Raw genomic sequence first — 26,108 nt, forward strand, 5'->3', positions numbered from 1 at the left:
AAACAAAATGGGAGCGAGTACTGTGCCTTGTGGAACAGAGCTTTTCACCGTAGCTGCCTCGGACTTTACTCTGTTGACTACTACTATTTGTGTTCTGTTTGTGAGGAAATTATAGATCCATCTGCCAACTTTTCCTGTTATTCCTTTAGCACGCATTTTGTGCACTATTACACCATGGTCACACTTGTCGAAGGCTTTTGCAAAGTCTGTATATATTACATCTGCATTCTTTTTGTCTTCTAGTGCATCTAGGACCTTGTCGTAGTGATACAATAGTTGAGACAGACAGGAGCGACCTGTTCTAAACCCATGTTGCCCTGGGTTGTGTAATTGATGGGTTTCTAGATGGGTGGCGATCTTGCTTCTTATACCCTGGTGGGGTTGAATTCCAGGAGCCAATTGCTGGACCAGGTCTGCAGCCTGTCCAGATCCTGTTGTAGTTCTTCCTGGTCCTCATCCGATTGAATTCTTCTCATCAACTTCACATCATCTGCAAACAGGGACACTTCGGAGTCTATTCCTTCCGTCATGTCGTTCACAAATACCGGAAACAGCACCGATCCTAGGACTGACCCCTGTGGAACCCCACTCGTCACAGGTGCCCACTCTGACACCTCGCCGAGTACCATGACTCGTTGCTGTCTTCCTGATAGGTATTCCCTGATACATTGTAGTGCCTTCCCTGTTATCCCTGCCTGGTCTTCCAGCTTTTACACTTATCTCTTGTGTGGAACTGTGTCAAACGCCTTCTTACAATTCAAGAAAATGCAGTCTACCCACCCCTCTCTCTCTTGTCTTACTGCTGTCACCATGTCACAGAACTCCAGTAGGTTCGTGACACAGGATTTCCCGTTCCTGAAACCGTGTTGGCTGTTGTTGATAAGCTCATTTCTTTCTAGGTGTTCCACCACTCTGCTGATAATCTTCTCCATGACTTTGCATACTATACACGTCAGTGACACTGGTCTATAGTTCAGTGCTTCTTGTCTGTCCCCTTTTTTAAAAATTGGGACTACTATTTCCGTTCATGTATACATAAATGGTCCAAGTCGGACCGAAACGTTGTCTCGTAAACTTTTCTCTCTCCTATGTTCGGGTTATTTGTGTATTGTTCCAGTCATGGTACTGTGCCTTTTTGTTTCTTACGTATACATAAACACTAGTACTACTGTACTGGACCTAATGCACTAGTCATATTACACTAGTGCAATGCCAAACATAAATTAATGCTTGTAGAATAGCACTAGTGATTGGCCAAGCTCATTAGTGCTAGCATAATAGCACTAGTACTAATGTACGTTTACTATTGCACTAATGCTACTGTATTAGTGCAATAGCAATAGCGCTATTTCAGTCTGTGAGGGAGGAGCTTATGCCTGAATTTTGGCTTAGCGCTTCTTTTTTATTATAATAATAATATGCCGGAATTTAAATCTGAATGGGTTTAGAAATTATAAGACGCTTAAGAAATCAAATAAATCATTATAAAAACATGTGGTATTAAGTATAAATGTGAAATTTCTTCTAATACTGGGCTTTTGTGGTCACTTTTCCAAATAATAGTGAAAAATTAGCCATTAATTGAAAAAAATTGAATCTGCGTGCCCCCTATATAGAAGTCTGTAGGGTATCAATACAATGCTGATGTCTGATATTTGTTTAATAATAATAATTAATACTACTTAGGACATAGAAATAAAAGTCTACTTATATTTTTTTTTTCGGAATATTTATTGATTGTACAAAATAAGGAGCACACGCTGGGGCTCATGAGTCGCACGGTGCTTTAGTTTTCTTCACTAATATATTACTGTCACCATAAATATTTTGGTATGTCGAGGAAACGAGGGGACTCTTATCCACTACTGACGGCTACGGACTGTCATGTGAAATCTCTTGAGAGGATGGAATTTTTTTCTCTTTTCCTTAGCGTGACGACGAATAAAAGATAAAAATCTCCAGTTTCACTGCATCTCCTGCTAACTTACGACAATGAACGTATGAGTGTGTTACGACAAGTCACAAGTCACCGAAGTTAAGACATTATATTAAGATAAATTTGTCTGTGCGAGTTTGAAATGCAAAAACGATGAGTTTGAGCACAATGATGATTGGCTGTATAACTGTTTTTACGGGTTTAGCGCTTTCCATGAATGTAATAATGATGAGAATAATGATGATTGGCATGAAGTATGGGCGGCGCTGTTGCCCGCTGACGAGTGAATTGCCTTTGTGGACGACGTTAGTGGAAACGATGAGGGACGTTACCAAGCGATGACGAACGAGCAACAATGACGGGGAAATAATACGATTAGTGTAATATGAAATAAAAATTTTTTTTAACCCTTTCCTCTTTGGTATCTCAACTGTTACCGCAGCAACAAGAGCAGAGGTACCACTGGTGAGGGACGGGACGCCTGGAGGGATTTATAGCTACTCATCATCGTCGTCATCATCATCGTCATCGTCATCATCGTCGTCGTCATCGTCGTCGTCGTTGTCATCATCATCGTCGTCATCATCATCGTCGTCATCATCATCGTCGTCATCATCGTCGTCATCATCGTCGTCGTCGTCGTCATCATCATTATCATCGTCATCATCATCGTCGTCATCATCATCGTCCCCGTCCCCGTCGTCGTCATCGTCGTCGTCGTCATCATCATCATCATCATCATCATCGTCGTCGTCGTCGTCGTCATCATCATCATCATTGTCATCATCATCGTCATCATCATCATCATCACTGGAAAAAAAAGAATAGCGTCAACAAACATTTACTGGAATCATATATATTCGGTTAATGATCTCAGCTTCAGATTCTTAGGTCACCTTACAGACAAGACCACATCTGAAGGACCAGAAAGAAATCACTGAACATTCCACTGTCAACCTGATAAACCTAGGTCGAACTTTATGAATCGACCCCTTTTCCCTTTCCCAATTGTCGAGGTCATATGGTATTTCTGCTTTTCCCAATGACCGAACACCAACACCACCACAACCACTACAGCTGTAACCACCACAACCAAAACCACTGCCGCTGGCACCACAACTTCAGATGCCACCACTACCACTATAGCAGCCACCACCACCACTACAGCAGCCGCCGCCACCATCACCAATACAGCAGCCGCCACCACCACTACAGCTGCCACCACCACTACCATACAGCTGCCACTACCACCACTACAGCTGCCACTACCACTACCATACAGTTGCCACCACCACCACTACAGCAGCCGCCGCCACCATCACCAATACAGCAGCCGCCACCACCACTACAGCAGCCGCCACCACCACTACAGCTGCCACCACCACTATCATACAGCTGCCACTACCACCACTACAGCTGCCACTACCACTACCATACAGCAGCCGCCACCACCACTACAGCTGCCACCACCACTACCATACAGCAGCCGCCACCACCACTACAGCAGCCGCCACCACCACTACAGCTGCCACCACCACTACCATACAGCTGCCACTACCACCACTACAGCTGCCACTACCACTACCATACAGCTGCCGCCACCACCACTACAGCTGCCACCACCTTCACTAGCGTCACCACCTTTCAACCATCAACCACATTTCCCAGGCTAAGATAAAAGCTGTGAGCCTCTTAAGACTACCAGCTCACTCAGCGACGTGGTAAGGAAGATTAATCAAAACAAACAACTCAATTGAGAGAAAGGTACGATTTTTTTAATCTTCATTTTTTTTTATCTTCGTCATCGATTATTATTTTTCTTCAGTAGAAAGCAGAGGCTCCTCCATGAGTGGGAATTCTCTTCATAGGTACTACTACTTTTGTGTTGGGGGTTCCCTTTGTTAACAACTTGCAAGTGTGTTTTTTCCCTCTCAGACATCACTTTTGAGTTAACGTTCCCCTCACACACACCATCTATTGTTTTGTTGGCGTTTCCCACCAAAGCCACCATCACCAACACACCCATCATCATCACTACTACTATTACCGGCACCAACACCACCACTTGCACAAAGACCACAACTGCCTCAGTTATCACCAGTAACCGCCCCTACAACCACAACCATCACCATCGTTGTAATCATCACATAATCACCGGCCAGAGAATCGAGCCTCCACCACGGGTGTAGGACCTAATAAACTATAACATACGTGTATATCTTTATCATTCTGACCCAGACTGGCACACACACATCAGATACTCACTCATCATCGTCGTCACCAGCGCCGAACAGGTCCCAGGCTGAGGTGCGTGCAAACAGCACCATCATAGCCAAAAGCAACGACAATAGCGCCCTGAAAAAAAATATATATTTAAGTCTCCCTTAAAACCAGCCCAGAACTCCTCAAATTAACTTAAAAAACTTAATATAACAAGGGGTGTGTGTATATTATATAACAAGGGGTGTGTATATTATATAACAAGGGGTGTGTATATTATATAACAAGGGGTGTGTGTATATTATATAACAAGGGGTGTGTGTATATTATATAACAAGGGGTGTGTGTATATTATATAACAAGGGGTGTGTGTATATTATATAACAAGGGGTGTGTGTATATTATATAACAAGGGGTGTGTGTATATTATATAACAAGGGGTGTGTGTATATTATATAACAAGGGGTGTGTGTATATTTTATATATAACTTTTAAGAGGATTTACATATTTCTGATTGACTGTAATTGGAAAATATAAAAATTAATATAAACTTATACTGCTTGAAAAGTACGGCCCTTCAAGGGGAATGCCTGGATGCCGGTGAAGGGCTCTTGATTCAGAGAATTGAAGCTATTCTCCCCTTGTTCGAATCAAACCTAATTTCCTTCCATTTCCCAAGTGCTGTATGGCTCCTTAAGATTTAGCGCTTCCCAAATAATATAATAAATGAGGCGCAGGGACTGGACACACACTTGACACCACCGGGAACTGACTTCGTCATTTATCTTCACTAACTTGTTAATATTTATTCTTAAAGCATTTTACTCGTATTCATTTAAATATAAAATGAAATACTGTGTAATAAATGCTTTAAAATATCAGTGATGGGTAGTCAGAGGCTAGTTTTCTTCAATGAGATTCTTACTTGTGCCAATTTCCATATACTGCGTCGAGATAACTGCAGTTGGCAGTAAATCTTGTGTGTGTGGGAAGCCTGTTTAAGCTGCCACATGTATGTATGCCTCACAAATGCTGGTTCTTGGCACAAAACACACACAGTCCCAGTGCAAGCAACCGCTCTCTGGGTTTTACTATTATCTGCTTGTGTCAAACGCTTGTTCGTATCCGTGGATTTGTGGTCTGGTTTTCCTCATCTCTCCCAGTAAAGAATTGTGGTTATTTTTATTTCTCTTATTAAAGTTCTGACGTTTCTGTACCTTACTTGTCTCACATTCAAACTTAAGACGCAGCTGACAGCCTCATCAAGACCTTCCGGTTTTGCTGTATTTGCAGATATACATTCATAAATCCAGTCATATCTCCACCTAGAGTCATTTCCTAAGCCGAGCTGTGGTGCCTACACTGAATTATATGCTACTAGTAAGCCTAACTGTTCAGACCATCAACCAGGCAGGAGGCTTGGTCTGGGACCTGGCAGCGTGGGTGATGATCCTCCCACCCATTATCTAATATAGATCATACTTCGCAATATTTTTTTCACTTTTAGGACCTTTCGTTGGCCTTAACTTAGGTAGTAATCTACCTTAGCATAGGAATGGATTCGAGAAGACTCGATTTATATATTGTACGTAGCATGGCGCATCTTGCAAGGTGCCTTAATTATAAATAACTGTACACACTAAAGGAGAGTGGCACAGCTTAGGCTACATTGGGTGAGCATCGTAGGTTCAGCCGATATCAGGGATTCAGGGTACCGGATCAGTACCAGCTCCTTGAGTGATAAGTAAGTAAGCTTATTCAGGTATACACAAATACAGTCACACAGAATTATCATACATAGCAGCATATGTGTAGAGAACCTAGGATAACCCAAAAAAGTCAGTGACTTATTTCCAACCATGACAACATCAGTGACAGTTGAAGTGAGCGAGATAGGCAAGTATGTTTATTCAGGTATACACAAATAGTTAAGCAGATTATCATATATAGCAACATATGTGTAGAGAACCTAGGATAACTCAAAAAAAAATCAGAGTGACTTATTTCCATTGGCGTTATGTTTTGTACAAACAATGGCATTTACAACGCCCATATGTTGTCCCAATCATGTGTTTAAATAATAATATATCTTCTGGCTTAGGTTCCTGCTTACATATGCTCAACTGAGTGATTAAATGCTAGTAAATGAAATATTGTGTAATATTTCTCGCCAAATAAGTTATTATTAATTATAGAAAACTCCTAGCTATTTGATGCTTTCTCTCACATATTGACTGACATATGTACTTCTTGGCATATATCTTCAATGATAGCTTGATTTAACCAGACTCAATATATACAGGAAAACTTGTCTTTGTCTCCACGTGATGGTTACTAAAGATGACATCAGACCAAAGTAGAAATACACAAAACTAATATTTTCTCATCTTTGGGGTAAACTGTTTTGAAGACAAGTAGGCAGCGTACGAAGACAGAAATAAAACTCAGAATCCCAGGTAGTATTGCCGGTAAGTCCCACTTTTACAACCTTGTAAGATTAATGATTGATAGCTTGGTGTTAGATTCATCTGTAATGAATCTGTATTTATAGTCACAGCGGAGCCTATGTTAAATTTCCTAGTGTGTATAGAAATAAAACTAACAGAGTGAATGTTATAATTCTACAAGGGAAGTTGTGTATATGGGATGATTCAACAAGACGGCGACTGTGAAAGTTAGTAGGGGTAGACAGTTTTAGCAGAGGACCATTCTATAACTGTCTACCCTATCTTTTAATTTTCACAGTCGCCATCTTGTTGAAATTTAGAATCCCGACATAATACGGTGATTAACGAGCTGGCTTGCCAAAGGCTTGATTCCCACTCCGTTCAACGAGATGTATTTTCGCTTATCTAAGGGCATTGTAATTTAAATATAGAAAAGTAATTGTAATCAAATCATGACAGTAGGTGGGGCTGTACGCCCCCCTCTTTTTTAGTTTAGTGCTTCTCCAGGAATATAAAAATAATTTGTCAATCGAATAAATGCTAAATAGATTGTCAGTAGGAAGGTATAATTCTTTTTATACCTAAAAAAAAATGGGATGTATATATCCTTCCTTCATACTGACAAACAACAACCACAACATCCATAATAATAATAATAATAATAATAATAATAATAATAATAATAATTGTACCCTTTGTTCCTGAAGTCTTAGTATTAAGACTGCTAATATTTGTGACAAAAATATAATTAGCAATTTCATATAGCTGGTATTTCACGTTAACACACCATACTGTCATGTTTACTTGTGTGCAAATATGTGCACGCTTGTGTGTGCGTTCATTCAAAATATATAGTTTCTTATACATCTAAAAGTTAATGCGATGCTTTTATGCATATTAAGAATTCTTCACAAATTCAACTCCAGTACCAAGTTTATGAGTCTGCATTAAAGGTTGACCCTAAATTGTGCCCAGTGTGACGGCTTACAGTTATAACTATAACATCTATCAACTGCTGGTCAATGTAATAGCACATAGAATGAATAAAATGGTCCGAACCCGTGGAGGTGGGGGAGAGGGTGTCGGTGTAACCAAGCCGGCCGCCACGGGTTCGGACACAGCTGTGTCTCTGGCCTAAATATGGCGCGCATCTCTTCTGGCTCTTGCCCACCATTTTATTTTGGACCTCGTGCTCTCTTCCCATCTCTCTATTATTCCTTCTCGTTTCTTAACCTTCTGTTATTTACCGGTGAGGCTTTCGTTTACGTTGCTTGGTCGGTAATTCCCACGTAATAGTCACCCCAGCACGGCACGTAACAAACCTGCCTTAGTTACTGAACCCATTCTGGAATGTTTACGATATTTTTATTGCCCTACTGAAGTCTCCCAGCTCAGGCTGAGATTACTGAAGTCTCCTAAGTCAGGCTGACACTACTGAAGTCTCCCAGCTCAGGCTGAATCTAATGAAATCTCCCACAGTCTCACACAGGAGGCCTGGTCATGGACCGGGCCGCGGGGGGATTGATCCCTGGAACACCTTCCAGGTATCCAGGTAGACTTCAGGTAGGTAGCTCTGGCTGACACTACCGAAATCTCCCAGCTCAGGCTGACATTACCGAAGTCTCCCAGCTCAGGCTGACACTACGGAAGTCTCTTAGATCAGATTGACACTACTGAAGTCTCCCAGGTGAGGCTGACACTACTGAAGTCTCCCAGGTGAGGCTGACACTACTGGTCTCCCAGGTGAGGCTGACACTACGGAAGTCTCTTAGATCAGATTGACACTACTGAAGTCTCCCAGGTGAGGCTGACACTACTGAAGTCTCCCAGGTGAGGCTGACACTACTGAAGTCTCCCAGGTGAGGTTGACACTACTGAAGTCTCCTAGCTCAGGCTTACGTTACCAAAATTTCTTGGCTCAGGCTGACACATTTCATTCCCTGATGTCTATAGAATGTCTGATGGAATATGTTATTTAAGCATGAGAACTTTTTCTTCCCGGAGAATAATATTATGGATAACAGGGGAAAATCGCACACTACTGCTGGACATAAAGCTCAATACTTATGTTCTTTACCTATAAATCGCACACTACTGCTGGACATAAAGCTCAATACTTATGTTCTTTACCTATCATTTTTCTTTTTGTTATTTAAATATTGAAGTACACACGACGTGCATTTAAACCTCAGGCCAAACTTTCATTTTATGTTTTACAGGGATTTTTTTTTCAGATTTCAGTGTCGGGTATGGGAATACAAGTATTGAAATGCAACAACGTGAGAATACCTTTCGAAGACATAATATTAATGAAGTTTAGATATATTTTTAATAACTGTAAAATAAGAACTAATTTCACTTCAAGATTTATTTATTTATTGTTGAGCCGTTTTCAAAATGTTTCACTGAACATTAGAACATGCCTTTCCTTAATAAAATATGAAAAGACTAGATATTTCAATTATAATTAGAAAATAAATGCTAAAAATCTTTGAGGAACACTTCCAACTATTACAAGTAAAACCTATAACCAGAAAAATGTTTTCACTGGAAGCAATCAAAATAATAGCAATTTTCAAATCTAATTTTATTCTAAAATAAAAATATTCACGTCGGGGTCTGTAAAAAAAAATGTAATTTTTTCCTGTTGAGAATAGGCTATGTTTTCTCAATGTTTCCTAATATCACTTTGGAAGCAGTTCGTGCGTCATCAAGATGAAAAAGTTTCCTTGGACAGTTATAACTGTCTCTAATGGCTCCCCTCCTCCCTTTGTAGGTGGATGACATCAATCTACATCACACATCTGTTCTTGGCAGAGGCGATGGTTGCACTCATGCCCACGAGACTGATTAATATTGTGACTTGTCTCTCTTCATGAACTTGATGGAAGGAAATACGGAAGTAATATAGGCCAAACTTTTTTTTTTTACTATCAACATCTTACGAAGTGTTATAGCCTACTCACTGCTGGGATAGTCTAACAGCTGCTATTCACCCCTCAGTTTAATATTTCTTCATTATTATTCTTCCTCTTCTTCAAATCCCAGTCCATATCTACGGCACACTACCACCATCCCTGGAATGCCACCCACAACAGTCGGCTAACACCCAGGTACTATTTACAGTAAGATAAACGAGGTCAACAGGATTTAACCTCGGTTCTTTTTCTGTGACCCAGAGGCGATACCACGAAGATACGAGCCACTAATTTAACTACCCCTTATTACCCATTATGCGATCCACAACTAACACTCAGATCAATATTTTTACTGATAGATCATTAGGAACAGCAGGTGTCAGGTGTATGACCCATACTGGTTTAGCGTATAATCATGAATATATAATAGGTGTAAGAAGACCTGTCCTGCCCTGGAATCGAATCTAGGACCATTCGGTTGTGTGCCACCTACTCTTTATTTCACCAATGTAATTAAATGAAATGTGAGTGTAAATTGCGTGAATATACCCGAGTAAAAAATAATGTGGCGATAAACGACAGTTATCTATCACATAGAATAAGATTGTCCTTGTAATTCAGATCTTTTGAAACGCTGAATAATATTGTTTTTGTAACACGTCTTCGTGACACTAAAAATACTAATAGTGTAACAATGTGTTGCTGATAAACTATAAGGGAAACTGGAAATGACTTTTAGTGTACCGAGGACATTCTACTTTTTCAGTATTTTTTCTTCTTCAGGTTTTTGCAAAGGATGCCAATGATAAGACAATACTCAGATATAATGGTGATTATTTCTTTGACGATTAATACAACAATGCTTTTCATAGTTAATTTTTTTTGTCACAATGACTTTGGCATCCGCAGTCACTATGTGTGCCCATATGAAGACGTAATATGAATGATATTGTCATGTATGTATATAGAGTTTATGTACAGTTAATCACATATAGTCTAGGTTTGTTAAAAAAAAATCTAGATTTAAGATGGTTAGAATACTTTAGTTAGGCAAGTTTTCATTATACAAGATAATGTATTTTCTGTATCGTTCAATATGCTTCCATATTTAGTACCTATGAAACTGTCCCTGCACTAGACACATGACATTATGCATACAATGGTGTATTAAAATGGTACAGACAAAATATACAAGCTTCGTTAATACGCCCAACAAAAGCATTTATAGACTATGTAGAGACTCTTTATATAAAATCTTATAAAGAGGCTATGTATAGGCTATGGAGAGGCTGTGCATATATAACGTATGGAAAAGGTGCATATTTATACCCTATGGGGAGGCTGTGTATTTATAGCCTATGGGGAAGCTTTTTATTTATAGCCTATGGGGAGGCTGTGTAGTTATACCCTATGGGAAGGCTGTGTATTTATAGCCCATGGGGAGGCTGTGTAGAAGGCTGGTAGACCCAAACAGCTGCGAACGATAGCAGCCTTCAGATGAGAATGTGCTTCAAAAAATGTGTGCGCTGTCGCGATTTAGAAATACCTTGGCAGATGTTGAGTCTCGTGGTGTAGACATTCCCTCGTGTAGCCTCGGTAACACTACAATACTATGTTTACCCTCCCCATTCGTACCCCAGTGAAATTTTATATACGTGGCCTCCCTTCAAGGTGATGCTGGTGAGAGCTCTTGCTAGGAGGAAACGGAGCTGCCCTTTCCTTCCTTGGATCAATCCTGATTGCCTCCCAATCAATAAGTGCAGAATGACTTACTAGTTAAGGCACTGCCCCATGACTGATAATATTCCCACACATGTAAGCTGACGCTCTGTACGTAAATATGATACAGGTATATATATATATATATATATATATATATATATATATATATATATATATATATATATATATATATATATATATATATATATATATATATATATATACATATATATATATACATATATATATATATATATATATATATCTATATATATGTGTGTGTGTGTGTGTGTGTGTGTGTGTGTGTGTGTGTGTGTGTGTGTGTGTGTGTGTGTGTGTGTGTGTGTGTTTGTGTTTGTGTTTGTGTTTGTGTTTGTGTGTGTTTGTGTGTGTGTGGGGGGGGGGGCAAATATGGCATAGTAAACATGGCACAGGTAAAACTGCATATTAAAAATTGCATGCGTAAAAAAATTACAAGTTAAAAGTAGGAAAAAAGACAGGCGTAACTTAATATTATCAATATACATACCTAACCTAACCAGCATACGTAAGTAACCTAATCAGTATACATGCCTAACCTAACCAGCATACATACGTAACTTTACATGCCTAACCTAACCTAATCAGACCTGACCTTACCTAAATTAAAGTTACCCTTACCTAATCTAATTTTACTTAACCTAGCATCTGTACCTATGATGATTTAAATTATGGTGATTGTGACTATAAATATATTGTGTAATCCATCACCAATATTTCAATGATGTTGCTCTCTAAGGTCAAACTAACGGGTCAAGCTTTAATAAAGAACATTACTGAACAATAAATCATTAAAATGTAGTGAGGCACTGAGACTGCCTATTTACGCTCCTCTGGCCGGACTTCCATACCTCTCTCTATGACCTATGACTTTGAGGTGTCCTGTAGCTCGATTGCTAGCGCACTCAACTCACATATGAGGTCCGGGGGTCGATCCCCAATACGGGTGGAAACATTAAGACGTGTTTCCTTAAGGCACCTGCTGTCCATGTTCACCTCTCAGTAAAACAGGTACCTGGGTTGTTAGTCGACTGGTATGGATCGCAGCCTGGAGACAAAACTGACTTAATTTGCCCGAAATGCTATGCATAACAAGGGGCTTTCTATGTAGCAATATGTCATTGATGTCAGCTAGGCACATGTACTTGTAGAAATAAAAAAATTTTATTATTAAAGGTAATAATCATATCGATTCTTAAATATTATTTTCTCAAAAATAAATGTAGTGTAAGTCATTGATGTAATTCACTTTTAATCAATTCGAAGGTATTCCAAATAGCTATTGCGGAAGACGTGGCGCCACACCTGGTCTGGTAAAAATGGTCTGTGATATCAATAGGCTGTTGGCAAAAGACACAATGCAAACTCTAAAGCATTTTATTGGAGACTTTCCGGTCCTCGGACCTTGGTCCTAGACACTGGTCCAGTCAAATGTCGTAGTGTTTGCATTTTGTCTTTTATCCAACCACCTCCTGGACTGTTTTTTTTTTAATTTGATTGGCGTGGGCGACCGTACCCCACATTATAATCACAACAGTACTTACTCTATTAATGATTTTGCATGTATTTTATTTATTTCCCTTCACCTTTACTGATGTGAGAATGATGTCACTTACGTGGTAACCAGGAATGCTGGCAAGAGCACACTCGAAGCTTACACACAAGTCGTTACAACGACTCTTACTATAATATACACGTCTCAGATGGATGAGGGGCCAATTTGGTTACTATTTTTTTTAACATCCACCAAAGAAATGGATTGCGAATGATGTATTGACGACTAGTGAGCCTAGACAACATGGAAAATATGCTTCTATTGGGACAACTTTTGCTCTGTTTGGAGCTTCCTCAAGTCATCAATGTGTTTGTTCCTCATGGCCTGGGAAATACGAGACTGTGCACATAAATCAAATATTTCCCTCGAGTTGTCGCCATTGCTCCCTGGGCTTTTGAAACGCCTTTTGTAAAAGTCGGTCTCTGGAGCCTGGGAGTGGAAGCACTTGTCTGGAGCCTCACGAGGGACACTCTCATTATCTTTATGGAAGGATCGAAGCCCTTGGTCAAGTAGAGTTCTAGTCACTGAATGAAATACTGGGTTAACGACAAGTATGGGAAACAAGGATTCAAGTTGCAGAATAAGTTTATTTTAGGACAAGTAATGATGACCTGATTAAACTCTACACAGCTAAAAGTTGCCCTAATATAAGCATTAATGTTATAATTGTAGAACGAAAGCATCACCATTATCTCTGAGCATTTCATCTGGTTGTTAGCCTTCTTGTGCAAAGTATGAAGAAAAAAAGATACTGAAAGGGTAGAACATCTTTCTCGATATACTAAAGTCACTCCTAATTTCTTAAGTATTTCTAGTGGTTATTTACTGTAGGAGTCTAGCTGTTGCCTTTTTTTTCCCCTCCACCAACACCCATCTCTGTACCTTGGCAAGAAATTATTGAGATCGGAACGTACAGCCCTTCACATTTTGTATTTACGTCTTCGATTAATTTATTCAGACATTAACAGTGTTCATTACACTTCACTTTCCCGACGTGTCGACCTTCGTATTGCATAAAATGATAATATCTTTATTTCTACAAGTACAAGGTATACAGGTCTAGCTGACAGCAGTGACATACTACTATACAGAATGCCGCTTGTTATGCAGAGCATTTCGGGTAAATTGGTCAGTTTTGTCCCAGGATGCGACCCACACCAGCCGACTAACACCCAGGTACCCATTATTACTGATGGGTGAACATATACAGCCGGTGTGAGGAAACACGCCCAATGTTTCCACCCCTTTGCCGGGAATCGAATCCGGACCCTCACCTTATGCAGTGAGAGCTTATGTCACCAGCCCACGGGGCAATGGTTCATCCCTCCACTGTGCAGGTAACTGTGGTTCAGTGCCTGTAGTTCAGTCAGTCCGTTAACACGTTAAATTTACATATCTTGCCTTCCTACTGAACTAGTATAAAAATTCACATTGAACGCAAGGCGACTTTTATTAATACGACATTTCACCTACACGAGGCTTTGTGATAACATAAGAATAAAGGCCTACTGGCCCATGCGAGGCAGGTCCAAGTCTCCTACCGGCTTAAGCCAATGCACCCAACCTAGTCAGGTCAGGTCACCATGACTTAAGGGAGGAACACGGCAACCGTCCTGGTAGCACAAGCTAATCAGGTCCAACTCACCCACCCACACCCACTCATGTATTTATCCAACCTATTTTTAAAGCTACACAACGTTCTGGCCTCTATAACTGTACTTGGGAGTTTGTTCCACTCATCCACAACTCTATTACCAAACCAGTACTTTCCTATATCCTTCCTGAATCTGAATTTTTCTAACTTAAAACCATTGCTGCGAGTCCTGTCTAGGCTAGATATTTTCAGCTCACTATTTACATCCCCTTTATTTATTCCTGTCTTCCATTTATACACCTCAATCATATCCCCCCTAATTCTACGTCTTTCTAGAGAGTGAAGATTCTGGGCCCTTAGTCTATCCTCATAAGGAAGGTTTCTGATACATGGGATCAACTTTGTCATCCTCCTTTGTGCATTTTCCAGAGCATTTATATCCATTCTGTAATACGGTGACCAAAACTGTGCAGCATAATCCAAATGAGGCCTAACCAAGGATGTATAGAGTTGAAGAACAACCTGAGGACTCCTATTATTTATGCTTCTTGATATAAAGCCAAGGATTCTATTAGCTTTATTGCGAACACTTATGCACTGTTGTCTTGGTTTCAGATTACTGCTAACCAGAACTCCTAAATCTTTTTCGCAATCCGTAATATTAAGATCTACATTATTTAGTTTATATGTGGCATGGTTATTGTCCTGTCCAACATTTAGAACTTTGCATTTGTCTATATTAAACTGCATCTGCCACCTCTCCGACCACTGCATCAGTCTACTCAAATCTTCCTGGGGTGCTCTAATGTCCTCGTCAGAATGAATTCGACGGCCTATTTTGGTGTCATCGGCAAACTTGCTGATGTCGCTCTTTATGCCCTCATCTATGTCGTTTATGTAGATTGTGAACAGCAGGGGGCCCAACACTGACCCCTGTGGAACACCGCTCGTGACGCTTCCCCACTCTGATTTCTCCCCATTTATGCAAACTCTCTGCTGCCTATTTGTCAACCATGCCTCTATCCAGGAAAAAATTTCTCCTCCTATTCCATGTGCCTTAATTTTCCTCAATAGTCTCTGATGTGGGACCCTGTCAAAAGCCTTACTGAAGTCCATGTACACAATATCATATTCATTACCATGATCTACCTCCTCAAATACCTTAGTGAAAAAAGTTAACAAATTCGTAAGGCAGGAACGCCCCTTTGTAAAACCATGCTGAGATTCGTTGATTAATTTATGCTTTTCAAGGTGGCTACGAACTGCCTCGGCAATTATTGATTCCATAAATTTTTCCACTATGGAGGTTAGGCTTATTGGTCTATAGTTTGAAGCTAAGGACCTGTCACCTGCTTTGAAAATAGGTATCACATTTGCCATTTTCTACTTATCTGGCACCATGCCAGTTTGTAGTGATATGTTGAAAAGATTAGCTAAAGGTTTGCTAAGCTCCTCTTCACATTCCTTTAGAACCCTTGCATACAGTTCATCAGGGCCTGGGGATTTGTTAGGTTTTAATTTATCTATTTGCCTAAGGACCATGTCACTTGTGACCCTAATCGTGCACAGTTTATTATCGTCCTGTTCCACATAATTTATCATTTCTGGAATATCGCTGGTATCCTCCTGTGTAAAAACTGAGAGGAAGTATGTGTTAAAACTTCTACACATTTCCTTATCACTGTCAGTGAGCTGACCCGAGGAACTTTTGAGTGGGCCTATCTTGTCCCTGATCTTACTTCTGTATACCTGAAAGAATCCTTTTGGGTTAGTCTTCGAATCTCTTGCAACTTTAACCTCATAATCTCTTTTTGCTTTTCTAATTCCTTTTTTTATTTCTCTCTTTAACTGAATATATCGATTTCTTAATTGCCCCTCTCCTCTTTTGATTTGCATATATATGCCTCTCTTTTGACCAATTAGATATTTTAATCTATTGTTCATCCATTTAGGATCATTTTTGTTTGATCTGATTTCCCTATTTGGAACATAATTTGACTGAGCAGCTAGAACTATGCCCTGGAAAGCGTCATATCGGCATCCATCACCAGTTCAGCCCACCTAAGTAATTTTTCAGTCCTATGAAATCAGCCAAGCGGAAGTCAGGGACAGAGACTTGATTGCCATTATTAGGGGAATTCCATGATATATTAAAACTGAGTGATTTGTGATCACTTTCCCCAAGCTCATCATTAACCTCAAGATTATTAATTAGTGTTTCCCTACTGGCAAGAACCAAGTCAAGGAGGTTATTTCCCCTAGTTGGCTCTGTCACAAACTGTTTTAAAAAACAATCCTGGATCGTATCAAGAAAGTCACCTGACTCTAAATTTCCTGTCAAACTGCTCCAGTCAATCTGTCTATAGTTGAAATCTCCCATTAGCACAACATTTTCGTTTGTAGATGCCTTACGAATTTCGTCCCATAGAAGTTTACTGCACTCCCTATCAAGATTTGGGGCCCTGTAAATCACAACCAAAATTAGTTTTTCTCGGCCCTCGAGAAGCTGTAACCAAACAGATTCAGTGGCTGACGCTTCTACTTTTATATCTTGTCTAACACAACAATTTAAATTGTCTCTGACATACATCGCTACTCCACCACCTTTCCTGTTGACCCTGTCAGTGTGGAATAATTTATAGCCTTGTATGTGACATTCAGAGGGCATCTCTCTATCTTTCAGATTGAGCCAGGTCTCTGTTATAGCAATAATATCTATGTTTCCTGCACTTGCAATTAATCTTAGCTCATCTATCTTATTTCTTACACTCCTGCTATTAGTATAGTAAACCTTAAGGGAACTAGTCCCTTGCTGCATATACCTGTCCAAACTATATTTAATTAAAGCTACTCAAAGTTCTCGCCGCAGTGACGCTACCTGGGCGTTTGTTCCACTCTTCTACTCTATTACCAAATTAGTAACTCTCACTCAAAATTTTCGATGTTTATGCCAGCCTTCATTTTGTCCGCCTGTTTCTATGTGATAAAGCTTCATTAGACTAATTAAGGTGATGAACCTGGGTTGAAATGAACAAGAGTATTTTGTTGTATATAGCATTCTTGAATTATATTTTATTAAGCATGCATCAAAACATACAATAAATTTGTGCCTTAACAAGTCATAGTGGCAAATTTGAACATGAATACCGTTTCTCATGAGAATGTTGACAAGCCAAGGTTGGTTCTGCTTTGTGTCTGACATGATTAATAGCATCTGATGACAGGTCTGACCCATGCTGGGCAGGTCTTACTTAATTCCTGTCCTGTCATCCTCTCGTTAAGCAAAGTTAGGTCTGCTGTCACTGTCAAGAGTGCAAGCACCTCACTTTCTTTAATCACTTTCATTTATGCACACACACACACACACACACACACACACACACACACACACACACACACACACACACACACACACACACACACACACACACACACACACACACACACACACACACACACACACACACACACACCTTGCCATTTAATTCTAGTTGTTATTTTTATACTGTGTCAAAGGCTAACCAATTACATCATGATTCTGAACCGAGACGTTTTAGATGCTATTCGTCTGCCTCATTCTTATCAACATACATTTCTGTTAAGCCTGTCAAAATTTGTGCAAATTTTATAGTAGACTAATATGTAGCATCAGTTGGAATAAATGAAGTATCATATGAAGTTGCTAATGAACCCATGATAAACATTTGTTCTCATCTTTGAAAAAAAAAACCTTGTTTGTTTTCGTAGATCTGCCCAACCAAGCCAGTGCACGAATGATTCTTTGGGACATAACAAATGTTAATAGTCGAAGCTGCGGTATATTTACAGTCGTAGAATCAAGAAAAATGCGACACAAGAATAAATAAATACTTAGATTTTCTTTAGCACATGCATCAGTAGAAATTTAAATAATAATGGCAGACAAAATGGATAGTTTTAATGACAACATATGACTGGAGTACAATTTTTTCTTAATTTACCGAAGTTTTTCTGTATTAGGATAATTCTATAATCTCAATACTATTTTTTTAAATAGCAAGCGTGTAAAAACCTTAATAAGATATAATATATAAGATATAATATACAAGATATATAGTATACACCTCTCGTTGTACATTATACACCGAGAGGTGTATTTCTCTAAGTGTATATAAGCTGAGAGTGTAATCCCTATTTTAGGGAGGTAGCAAGTGCTCCTAATGGTTGTAATCATAACCATGATTTTTAAAGAGAAAGACAAGTAAGCCAGCGGAAGGCCTCGGTCAGATGATCAAAAGCTCCAGCTGTGAGTCATCATATGATTAAGACCAGCGTCAGGAAACACTTGTCCTGTTTCCTGACGCGGGTCAGGAAACAGGACAAGTATTCTTGTCTGGTGAAAGGGTTACGTGTAGTCTTAATAACTCCAGTATAGTCAATAAGCTTTTAAACCCCACTTACCAATTATTAACCTAAAACCTTGAAAGAGAATAAACAACAAAGGTTGACTAGCAGAGGCATGAAGTGAGAGGAGAGGAGAGGAGGAAAGGTGACTAAGAATAGCCACGCTTGGTGTCCACTTGCACACACTTGCGGCCTATTTTGCGGAAAGCCCGACATACGTCACTATAAAACACACGATACGAGCACACATACACATACACACACACACACATACACACACACACACACGCACACACACACACACACACACACACACATACACACACACACACACGCACACACGCACACACACACACACACACACACACACATACACACACACACACACACACACACACACACACACACACACAAACACACACACACACACACACACACACACACACACACACACACACACACACACACACACACACACATACACACACACACACACACACACACACACAAGGGTAACAGGAGTAATGAAAAAGCCAGGATGAGCCCATGGTTTACCCAAAGGTGCAGGGAGGCAAAAACCAAGTGTGCTAGGGAATGGAAGAAATATAGAAGGCAAAGGACCCAGGAGAATAAGGAGAACAGTCGTAGAGCCAGAAATGAATATGCACAGATAAGAAGGGAGGCCCAAAGACAATATGAAAATGACATAGCAGCGAAAGCCAAATCTGACCCGAAACTGTTGTACAGCCACATCAGGAGGAAAACAACAGTCAAGGACCAGGTAATCAGGCTAAGGAAGGAAGGAGGAGAGACAACAGGAAATGACCGGGAAGTATGTGAAGAACTCAACAAGAGATTCAAAGAAGTGTTCACAGAGGAGACAGAAGGGACTCCAGAAAGACGGAGAGGTGGGGCACACCACCAAGTGCTGGACACAGTGCACACAACCGAGGAAGAAGTGAAGAGGCTTCTGAGTGAGCTAGATACCTCAAAGGCAATGGGGCCAGATAACATCTCCCCATGGGTATTGAGAGAGGGAGCAGAGGCGCTATGTGTACCCCTAACAACAATATTCAATACATCTATCGAAACAGGGAGATTGCCTGAGGCATGGAAGACAGCAAATGTAGTCCCAATCTTTAAAAAAGGAGACAGACATGAAGCATTAAACTACAGACCAGTGTCACTGACATGTATAGTATGCAAAATCATGGAGAAGATTATCAGGAGAAGAGTGGTGGAACACCTAGAAAGGAATGATCTCATCAACAGCAGCCAGCATGGTTTCAGGGACGGGAAATCCTGTGTCACAAACCTACTGGAGTTCTATGACATGGTGACAGCAGTAAGACAAGAGAGAGAGGGGTGGGTGGATTGCATTTTCTTGGACTGCAAGAAGGCGTTTGACACAGTTCCACACAAGAGATTGGTGCAAAAACTGGAGGACCAAGCAGGGATAACAGGGAAGGCACTACAATGGATCAGGGAATACTTGTCAGGAAGACAGCAGCGAGTCATGGTACGTGGCGAGGTGTCAGAGTGGGCACCTGTGACCAGCGGGGTCCCGCAGGGGTCAGTCCTAGGACCAGTGCTGTTTCTGGTATTTGTGAACGACATGACGGAAGGAATAGACTCTGAGGTGTCCCTGTTTGCAGATGACGTGAAGTTGATGAGAAGAATACACTCGATCGAAGACCAGGCAGAACTACAAAGGGATCTGGACAGGCTGCAGAACTGGTCCAGCAATTGGCTCCTGGAGTTCAATCCCACCAAGTGCAAAGTCATGAAGATTGGGGAAGGGCAAAGAAGGCCGCAGACGGAGTACAGTCTAGGGGGTCAGAGACTACAAACCTCACTCAAGGAAAAAGATCTTGGGGTGAGTATAACACCAGGCACATCTCCTGAAGCGCACATCAACCAAATAACTGCTGCAGCATATGGGCGCCTAGCAAACCTCAGAACAGCATTCCGACATCTTAATAAGGAATCGTTCAGGACCCTGTACACCGTATACGTTAGGCCCATATTGGAGTATGCGGCACCAGTTTGGAACCCACACCTAGCCAAGCACGTAAAGAAACTAGAGAAAGTGCAAAGGTTTGCAACAAGACTAGTCCCAGAGCTAAGAGGTATGTCCTACGAGGAGAGGTTAAGGGAAATCAACCTGACGACACTGGAGGACAGGAGAGATAGGGGGGACATGATAACGACATACAAAATACTGAGAGGAATTGACAAGGTGGACAAAAACAGGATGTTCCAGAGATTGGACACAGTAACAAGGGGACACAGTTGGAAGCTAAAGACACAGATGAATCACAGGGATGTTAGGAAGTATTTCTTCAGCCACAGAGTAGTCAGTAAGTGGAATAGTTTGGGAAGCGATGTAGTGGAGGCAGGATCCATACATAGCTTTAAGCAGAGGTACGATAAAGCTCACGGCTCAGGGAGAGTGACCTAGTAGCGATCAGTGAAGGGGCGGGGCCAGGAGCTCGGACTCGACCCCCGCAACCTCAACTAGGTGAGTACAACTAGGTGAGTACACACACACACACACACACACACACACACACACACACACACATACACACTTGACATTGCCTTCGCTAACAGTATGTCCCAACAATATCATTGTTTATAATAATAATATTTATGTCTACAAATATATAATGCAACTGATGCAGACCTAACTGAGCATTTAAGGAAAGTTAGGTTAATCTTGTCCCACATGATGCGACCCACAACAGTCAGCTAACACCCAAGTACCTACTTACTGCTAGGCGAACAAGGACAGCACGTGTAAGGAAACATGCTCAAAGTTTCACCCGTGCCGGGGATCGATCCCAGACTTCAGTGTGTGAGCTGAGGACGCTTTCAACCAAGCCACGACCTACTAATGCATAGGTATTTCGTAATCATGGATTGAGTTGGCATATCTAATCTCTCAAGTCTTAATCCATCCGCCCTCGTGTTAACCTGCGGTGTATTTAATTACATTACATTATAAATAGTGGCAAAATTAGACGCTAAAAAGTTAATTTTGCAACAGATTTTGGGGGAGCAAGTATGAGTTTCCCAATGGATATCTTTCTTCACACTTAAGAAGGAAATATATGATTTGGCGTAACAATAACTTGACTGCCTCAAATATATGATGTATTTTGCATAAAATGCTGATATTGGCAATAACATTGGAGAAAACAGGTTAGGTAAGGTTTGTTAGGAAACAAGACAAGTGTTTCCTGACGCGGGTCTTAGTCATGTGATGACCCACAGCTGGAGCTTTTGTCATCTTACCGGTGCACCCCTATAAAAATTATGGTCATAATTATGACCATTAGATAGAATGACTTCTATTTGGACAGAATTGTATTTCAGATGTAGATATAATGAATCTGATTTTTCTTTCATGTGTACTTAGAGTATTCTATATAAAACGGACGAAGCTTCATTTTAAACGGTTTCAAAATTAGGGCATAAAATATTTTTTACATAATTGACTTTATGGCTTTCTCTTAGCTTTTATGTGCTTTAAATTTAATAAGGTATTGTTGAATTTTTCGTTGAACTTTCAAGGACCATAGTGGTCACGCCCATACGACTGACTGTAATTCTCTAATTCCTTTAAAACATCGGCCATGTCTAACAAGTATGGCGACCCAAGAAAGAACTCGTAGTAGTTGTCGCTTGCACCTAGTTGCCTTTCCTCACAATCTGATGATTGATCAGCAAGAAGCAACATCCCCACCCGACTTACAAAATGCAACGTACGCTCCACTTATCACCTCAAACTTTAGACTAGGTACCCGGTTTTCACGAATCTGCAGACATTACCCGTGAGCACACCAACAACAGGTGAAATCTGTCTCAAATCACTTGTCTCCTCTACGATCCGATATGCCTACTACTGGTGACTGGGGCAACAAGCCGACTAGCACGCGTAAAGACACGTAATATGGGACAAGACTATTTTAGACGACGTTCCGCTCGTGAGTGAACCTTACCAAGGCTATAGTAGACCTGAAAATGCTCACTCCCGAGCGAAATATCTTCCAAAAATAGTCTTCCTCGACATAACGTGTCTTTATACATACCTGACGCTAAGGGGTGTCCAAGTTCCTACCTCACAGTACCACTTTTACATCCTCAAACTCATCCTTGAATGTATAAACATGAGACAATGGAAGAACACCTCGTCGTTAACACAGTAGTATCAAGATAACACTTAATCTTAATTCCAACGAATCCAAACAAACTGTCACGAAGTGCTACGCATCTATTGTTTTTTTTTTTTTTTTTTTTTTTTTTTTTTTTTTTTTTTTTGCTCAGGTTGCTCTCGACGAGAACTGATAATGGCGATGACACCTGTCATTAGCAATGTCGACGATGTATGTTTTGAGTAATCCTTTAATTTTCTTAAACAGAAACACTTCAAAGTGCCCGTAACACTGATGCAGCAGAAATAGTCAAATCTCGATCAATTTTGTGCAACAACACTGGCTAGGCTCCTGCTGATTCCGATTTTTTATATAAACACTTTAACCAGCTGTAAATAAAAAATCATGAAGTATTTGATATAGGTAGCACCTCCTTGATTAGCTGATGTTAAGAACGTCTCTGAAAACTCTTGAAGTGATAAATTGCAACAACACTTCCATGTCGATGCAAAAGAAAACGGTATGAGGCTGAGCCATCTTGAGGTGACTTACTTATTCTTCATGGTTGCGACTTGTCCTGGAGACGAGTGAAGACCGACTGGTGGCAATTGTGGTACCCTTGGCTTGCTGTAGCCAGTGCTTGGCATCCGGCACCATCACGGGCACATGGCTCCTCATCTCCATGCCGCTAGCTTTCGTGATTTTCCTGAAACAATTTCACCGTGAATTTTCTTGTTCGGTGTCCATCTCAGTACACCATTTTCTAAAATATATTTGATTTTGGGAGGCTCGTTTTCAATTGATATAGGTTTAACCATGCAGTAGTATAATGGCTTCTTATGGAATTTGTTGAATTAGCTGAGCGAAACTTAAGCAAGGTTAGCCTCGTAGTGACTTCCTAAAGATACCGAGAGTGCTAGCCCCGCCTACATGGACGCTTGAGAAAAACAACCTGCTAAATCCTTCCATTTATAACACAGAATATTGGCTCTTCTGTCCCATTGAATAATGATTTTTTTAGTTCATCATTCGCAGTGGATTTAGCTTTCACATCCGGGGAGGTTACTTAAGCCTGGCAGTAAGTGGTGAGAGTAACGCAGCCCTGAACCAAGTTTGATAAAATATGTAGTTAGGAGATTTCACGGGAGACACCCATGCTCTTTTTAGGTACCTGGGCACCTAAATAAATAGATATATAAATATATGTACTTCTGATACCCCCATGAGATAGGGATGGGGATTTTCAGGTATTTATCCTGTTAGAGACATCAGTCTAGTCTGCCAGTGAGTCTGACAATCAGGTCTGAGCTTCCCTTCCCTCCCCTTCCTCAAATGAGGAAGAGAAGAGGGAAATATTTCGTATACGTGAGATGCAACACAGATTTGGTTGTCAAGACGCCACTGTTGGGCCAGCAATAGGTTTAAGGTCAAGCTCAGGATGGCTTAAATACTAGATCTGCAATGAAATGAGAAATTTCCCGAAACGTGAAAGAAGCAAATTGTGTTGATATTAGGATCTTTATGTATGAATTCAGCAACAGCTGAAGAAGAGGAAGATTTCATTTTCATTAATAACTCGGAGGGTTAGTAATCCAGGATAAGTCAAGAAAGCCAGCCAGGGCGGCTTATTTTAAAAGGGATCCATTGATCCTGTTCCCCGTGGATATGGGGTGCACAATAAACTAGCCACTTCGGTGACACAATCTAATCTAAATCTATCCCTGGATGCGACCCACAACGGTCGACTAATCCTCAGGTAACACTTTACTGCTACGTAAGGACAACAGGTGTGAAGAAGCATGTCCACCCGGCCAAAGATTGAACCCAGATCTATAGGCTGTGAACTAAAGGCAATGAACAACGGGGCCATCAATTTGGTCCTTAGGATTCCTTTCACAATCTGCACCTTCATCTACCTCCCATCATCCCAAATCACACAATACCTTCTGATAGTCATGAACCTATTTGTTATCGTATATATTTATATGCATGTGTGCACAGATGTAATAGTTATTTCATGCAGAACAGTGCTATTGATAACACCAATTGCATTTTTAAATGTGACATTTCTGCAAAAGAAATTCATGGCACCGCAATTACAATTCCTACTGTATGTCTGTAATGTATGATAAGTCCTACAACACACTGTATGTAAATCACACTTGCCAATCATTGAAATATGAAAATCGTTATACAGTAAACTGCCAATAATTTCGTCAAGTAAATAATAGTACTACTTCAATAATAATAATAATAATAATAATAATAATAATAATAATTATTATAATAATAATAATAATAATAATAATAATTATTATTATTATTATTATTATAATTATTATTATTATTATTATTATTATTATTATTATTATTATTATTATTATTATTATTATTATTATAAAATAAAAGAGAGCGAAGCCTTACATATTGCGAAGTACAGGTGACAATGAAACTGTCCACCCATTGGCACACGAGACAACAGAAAAAATCTTGGCAGCTTAAACAGCAGAAAAACTCTTTGGCATATACAAGGCAGAAAAACTCTTGGCAGGTGCCTGAATAAACGCACTAGTGCCCGTGCTCTCTATAACGAAGTATTCTACCCGCTTCAACATTTCTGCAGGACCCACACGGATTTAGTGCTCTTTAATAATAATAATACACACGGAAAGGTGTCTCTCTCGGCATACATTTACTCTGATCACTACAATAGGAATTAAGTATTCTTTGTCCGGCGAAGAAAAAGGTTAGTATAGCCAGATAGACTTTAAACCCCATTAACCATCCAACCACACCTGATTACCTCCCGTTCCTTAGGTTCTGTATGACCCCTAGTTTAACGCCTTTCAATCGGCCATCTGATCATAAATATTTATATAAATTCGGGGAGGACTAGATAGTCCGTAGGGGTTTAGCGCTTCTCCATTAACTTAACAATAGTATATTAAGAGGTTGCACCTACTTGGCTCCGTAATACGCGAGATCAGTGACCAGGTGAAGGGGGATAATTGTGACCTAGCTGGTTAATCCAGGCCCCAGTGATAGCCACGCACCTGAGCGTACGAGGATGCAACCAGCACTGGTAATAGATTAAAGGAGATATCATCTAACATTACCTTCTTAGTACAGATTACGA

At 40.3% G+C, this 26,108-nt stretch overlaps 2 protein-coding genes across 2 annotated transcripts in view; one reads left to right on the forward strand and one right to left on the reverse strand.

The window, feature by feature from the left end:
• Positions 1 to 1,707: 1,707 nt before the first annotated feature.
• LOC128687965 (penicillin-binding protein 1A/1B) lies at positions 1,708 to 23,681 on the reverse strand. The gene is made up of 3 exons (XM_053775606.2): positions 23,525 to 23,681; positions 4,202 to 4,291; positions 1,708 to 2,746 (listed from the first exon to the last, which is right to left on the reverse strand). The coding sequence occupies exons 1-3, from the start codon at positions 23,617 to 23,619 to the stop codon at positions 2,434 to 2,436; spliced, it is 498 nt and encodes a 165-aa protein (XP_053631581.2). The 5' UTR covers positions 23,620 to 23,681; the 3' UTR covers positions 1,708 to 2,433.
• Positions 23,682 to 25,531: 1,850 nt separating this feature from the next.
• Positions 25,532 to 26,108, forward strand: part of LOC138852500 (uncharacterized) — a 65,406-nt gene continuing 64,829 nt past the window's right edge. Inside the window, exon 1 of the mRNA XM_070083646.1 lies at positions 25,532 to 25,718. The gene's annotated coding sequence lies outside the window, so the exon portion shown is untranslated. The remainder of the gene's footprint in view (positions 25,719 to 26,108) is intronic.

The sequence above is a fragment of the Cherax quadricarinatus genome, chromosome 10 (assembly GCF_038502225.1).
Source record: "Cherax quadricarinatus isolate ZL_2023a chromosome 10, ASM3850222v1, whole genome shotgun sequence".
Lineage (NCBI taxonomy): Eukaryota > Metazoa > Arthropoda > Malacostraca > Decapoda > Parastacidae > Cherax > Cherax quadricarinatus.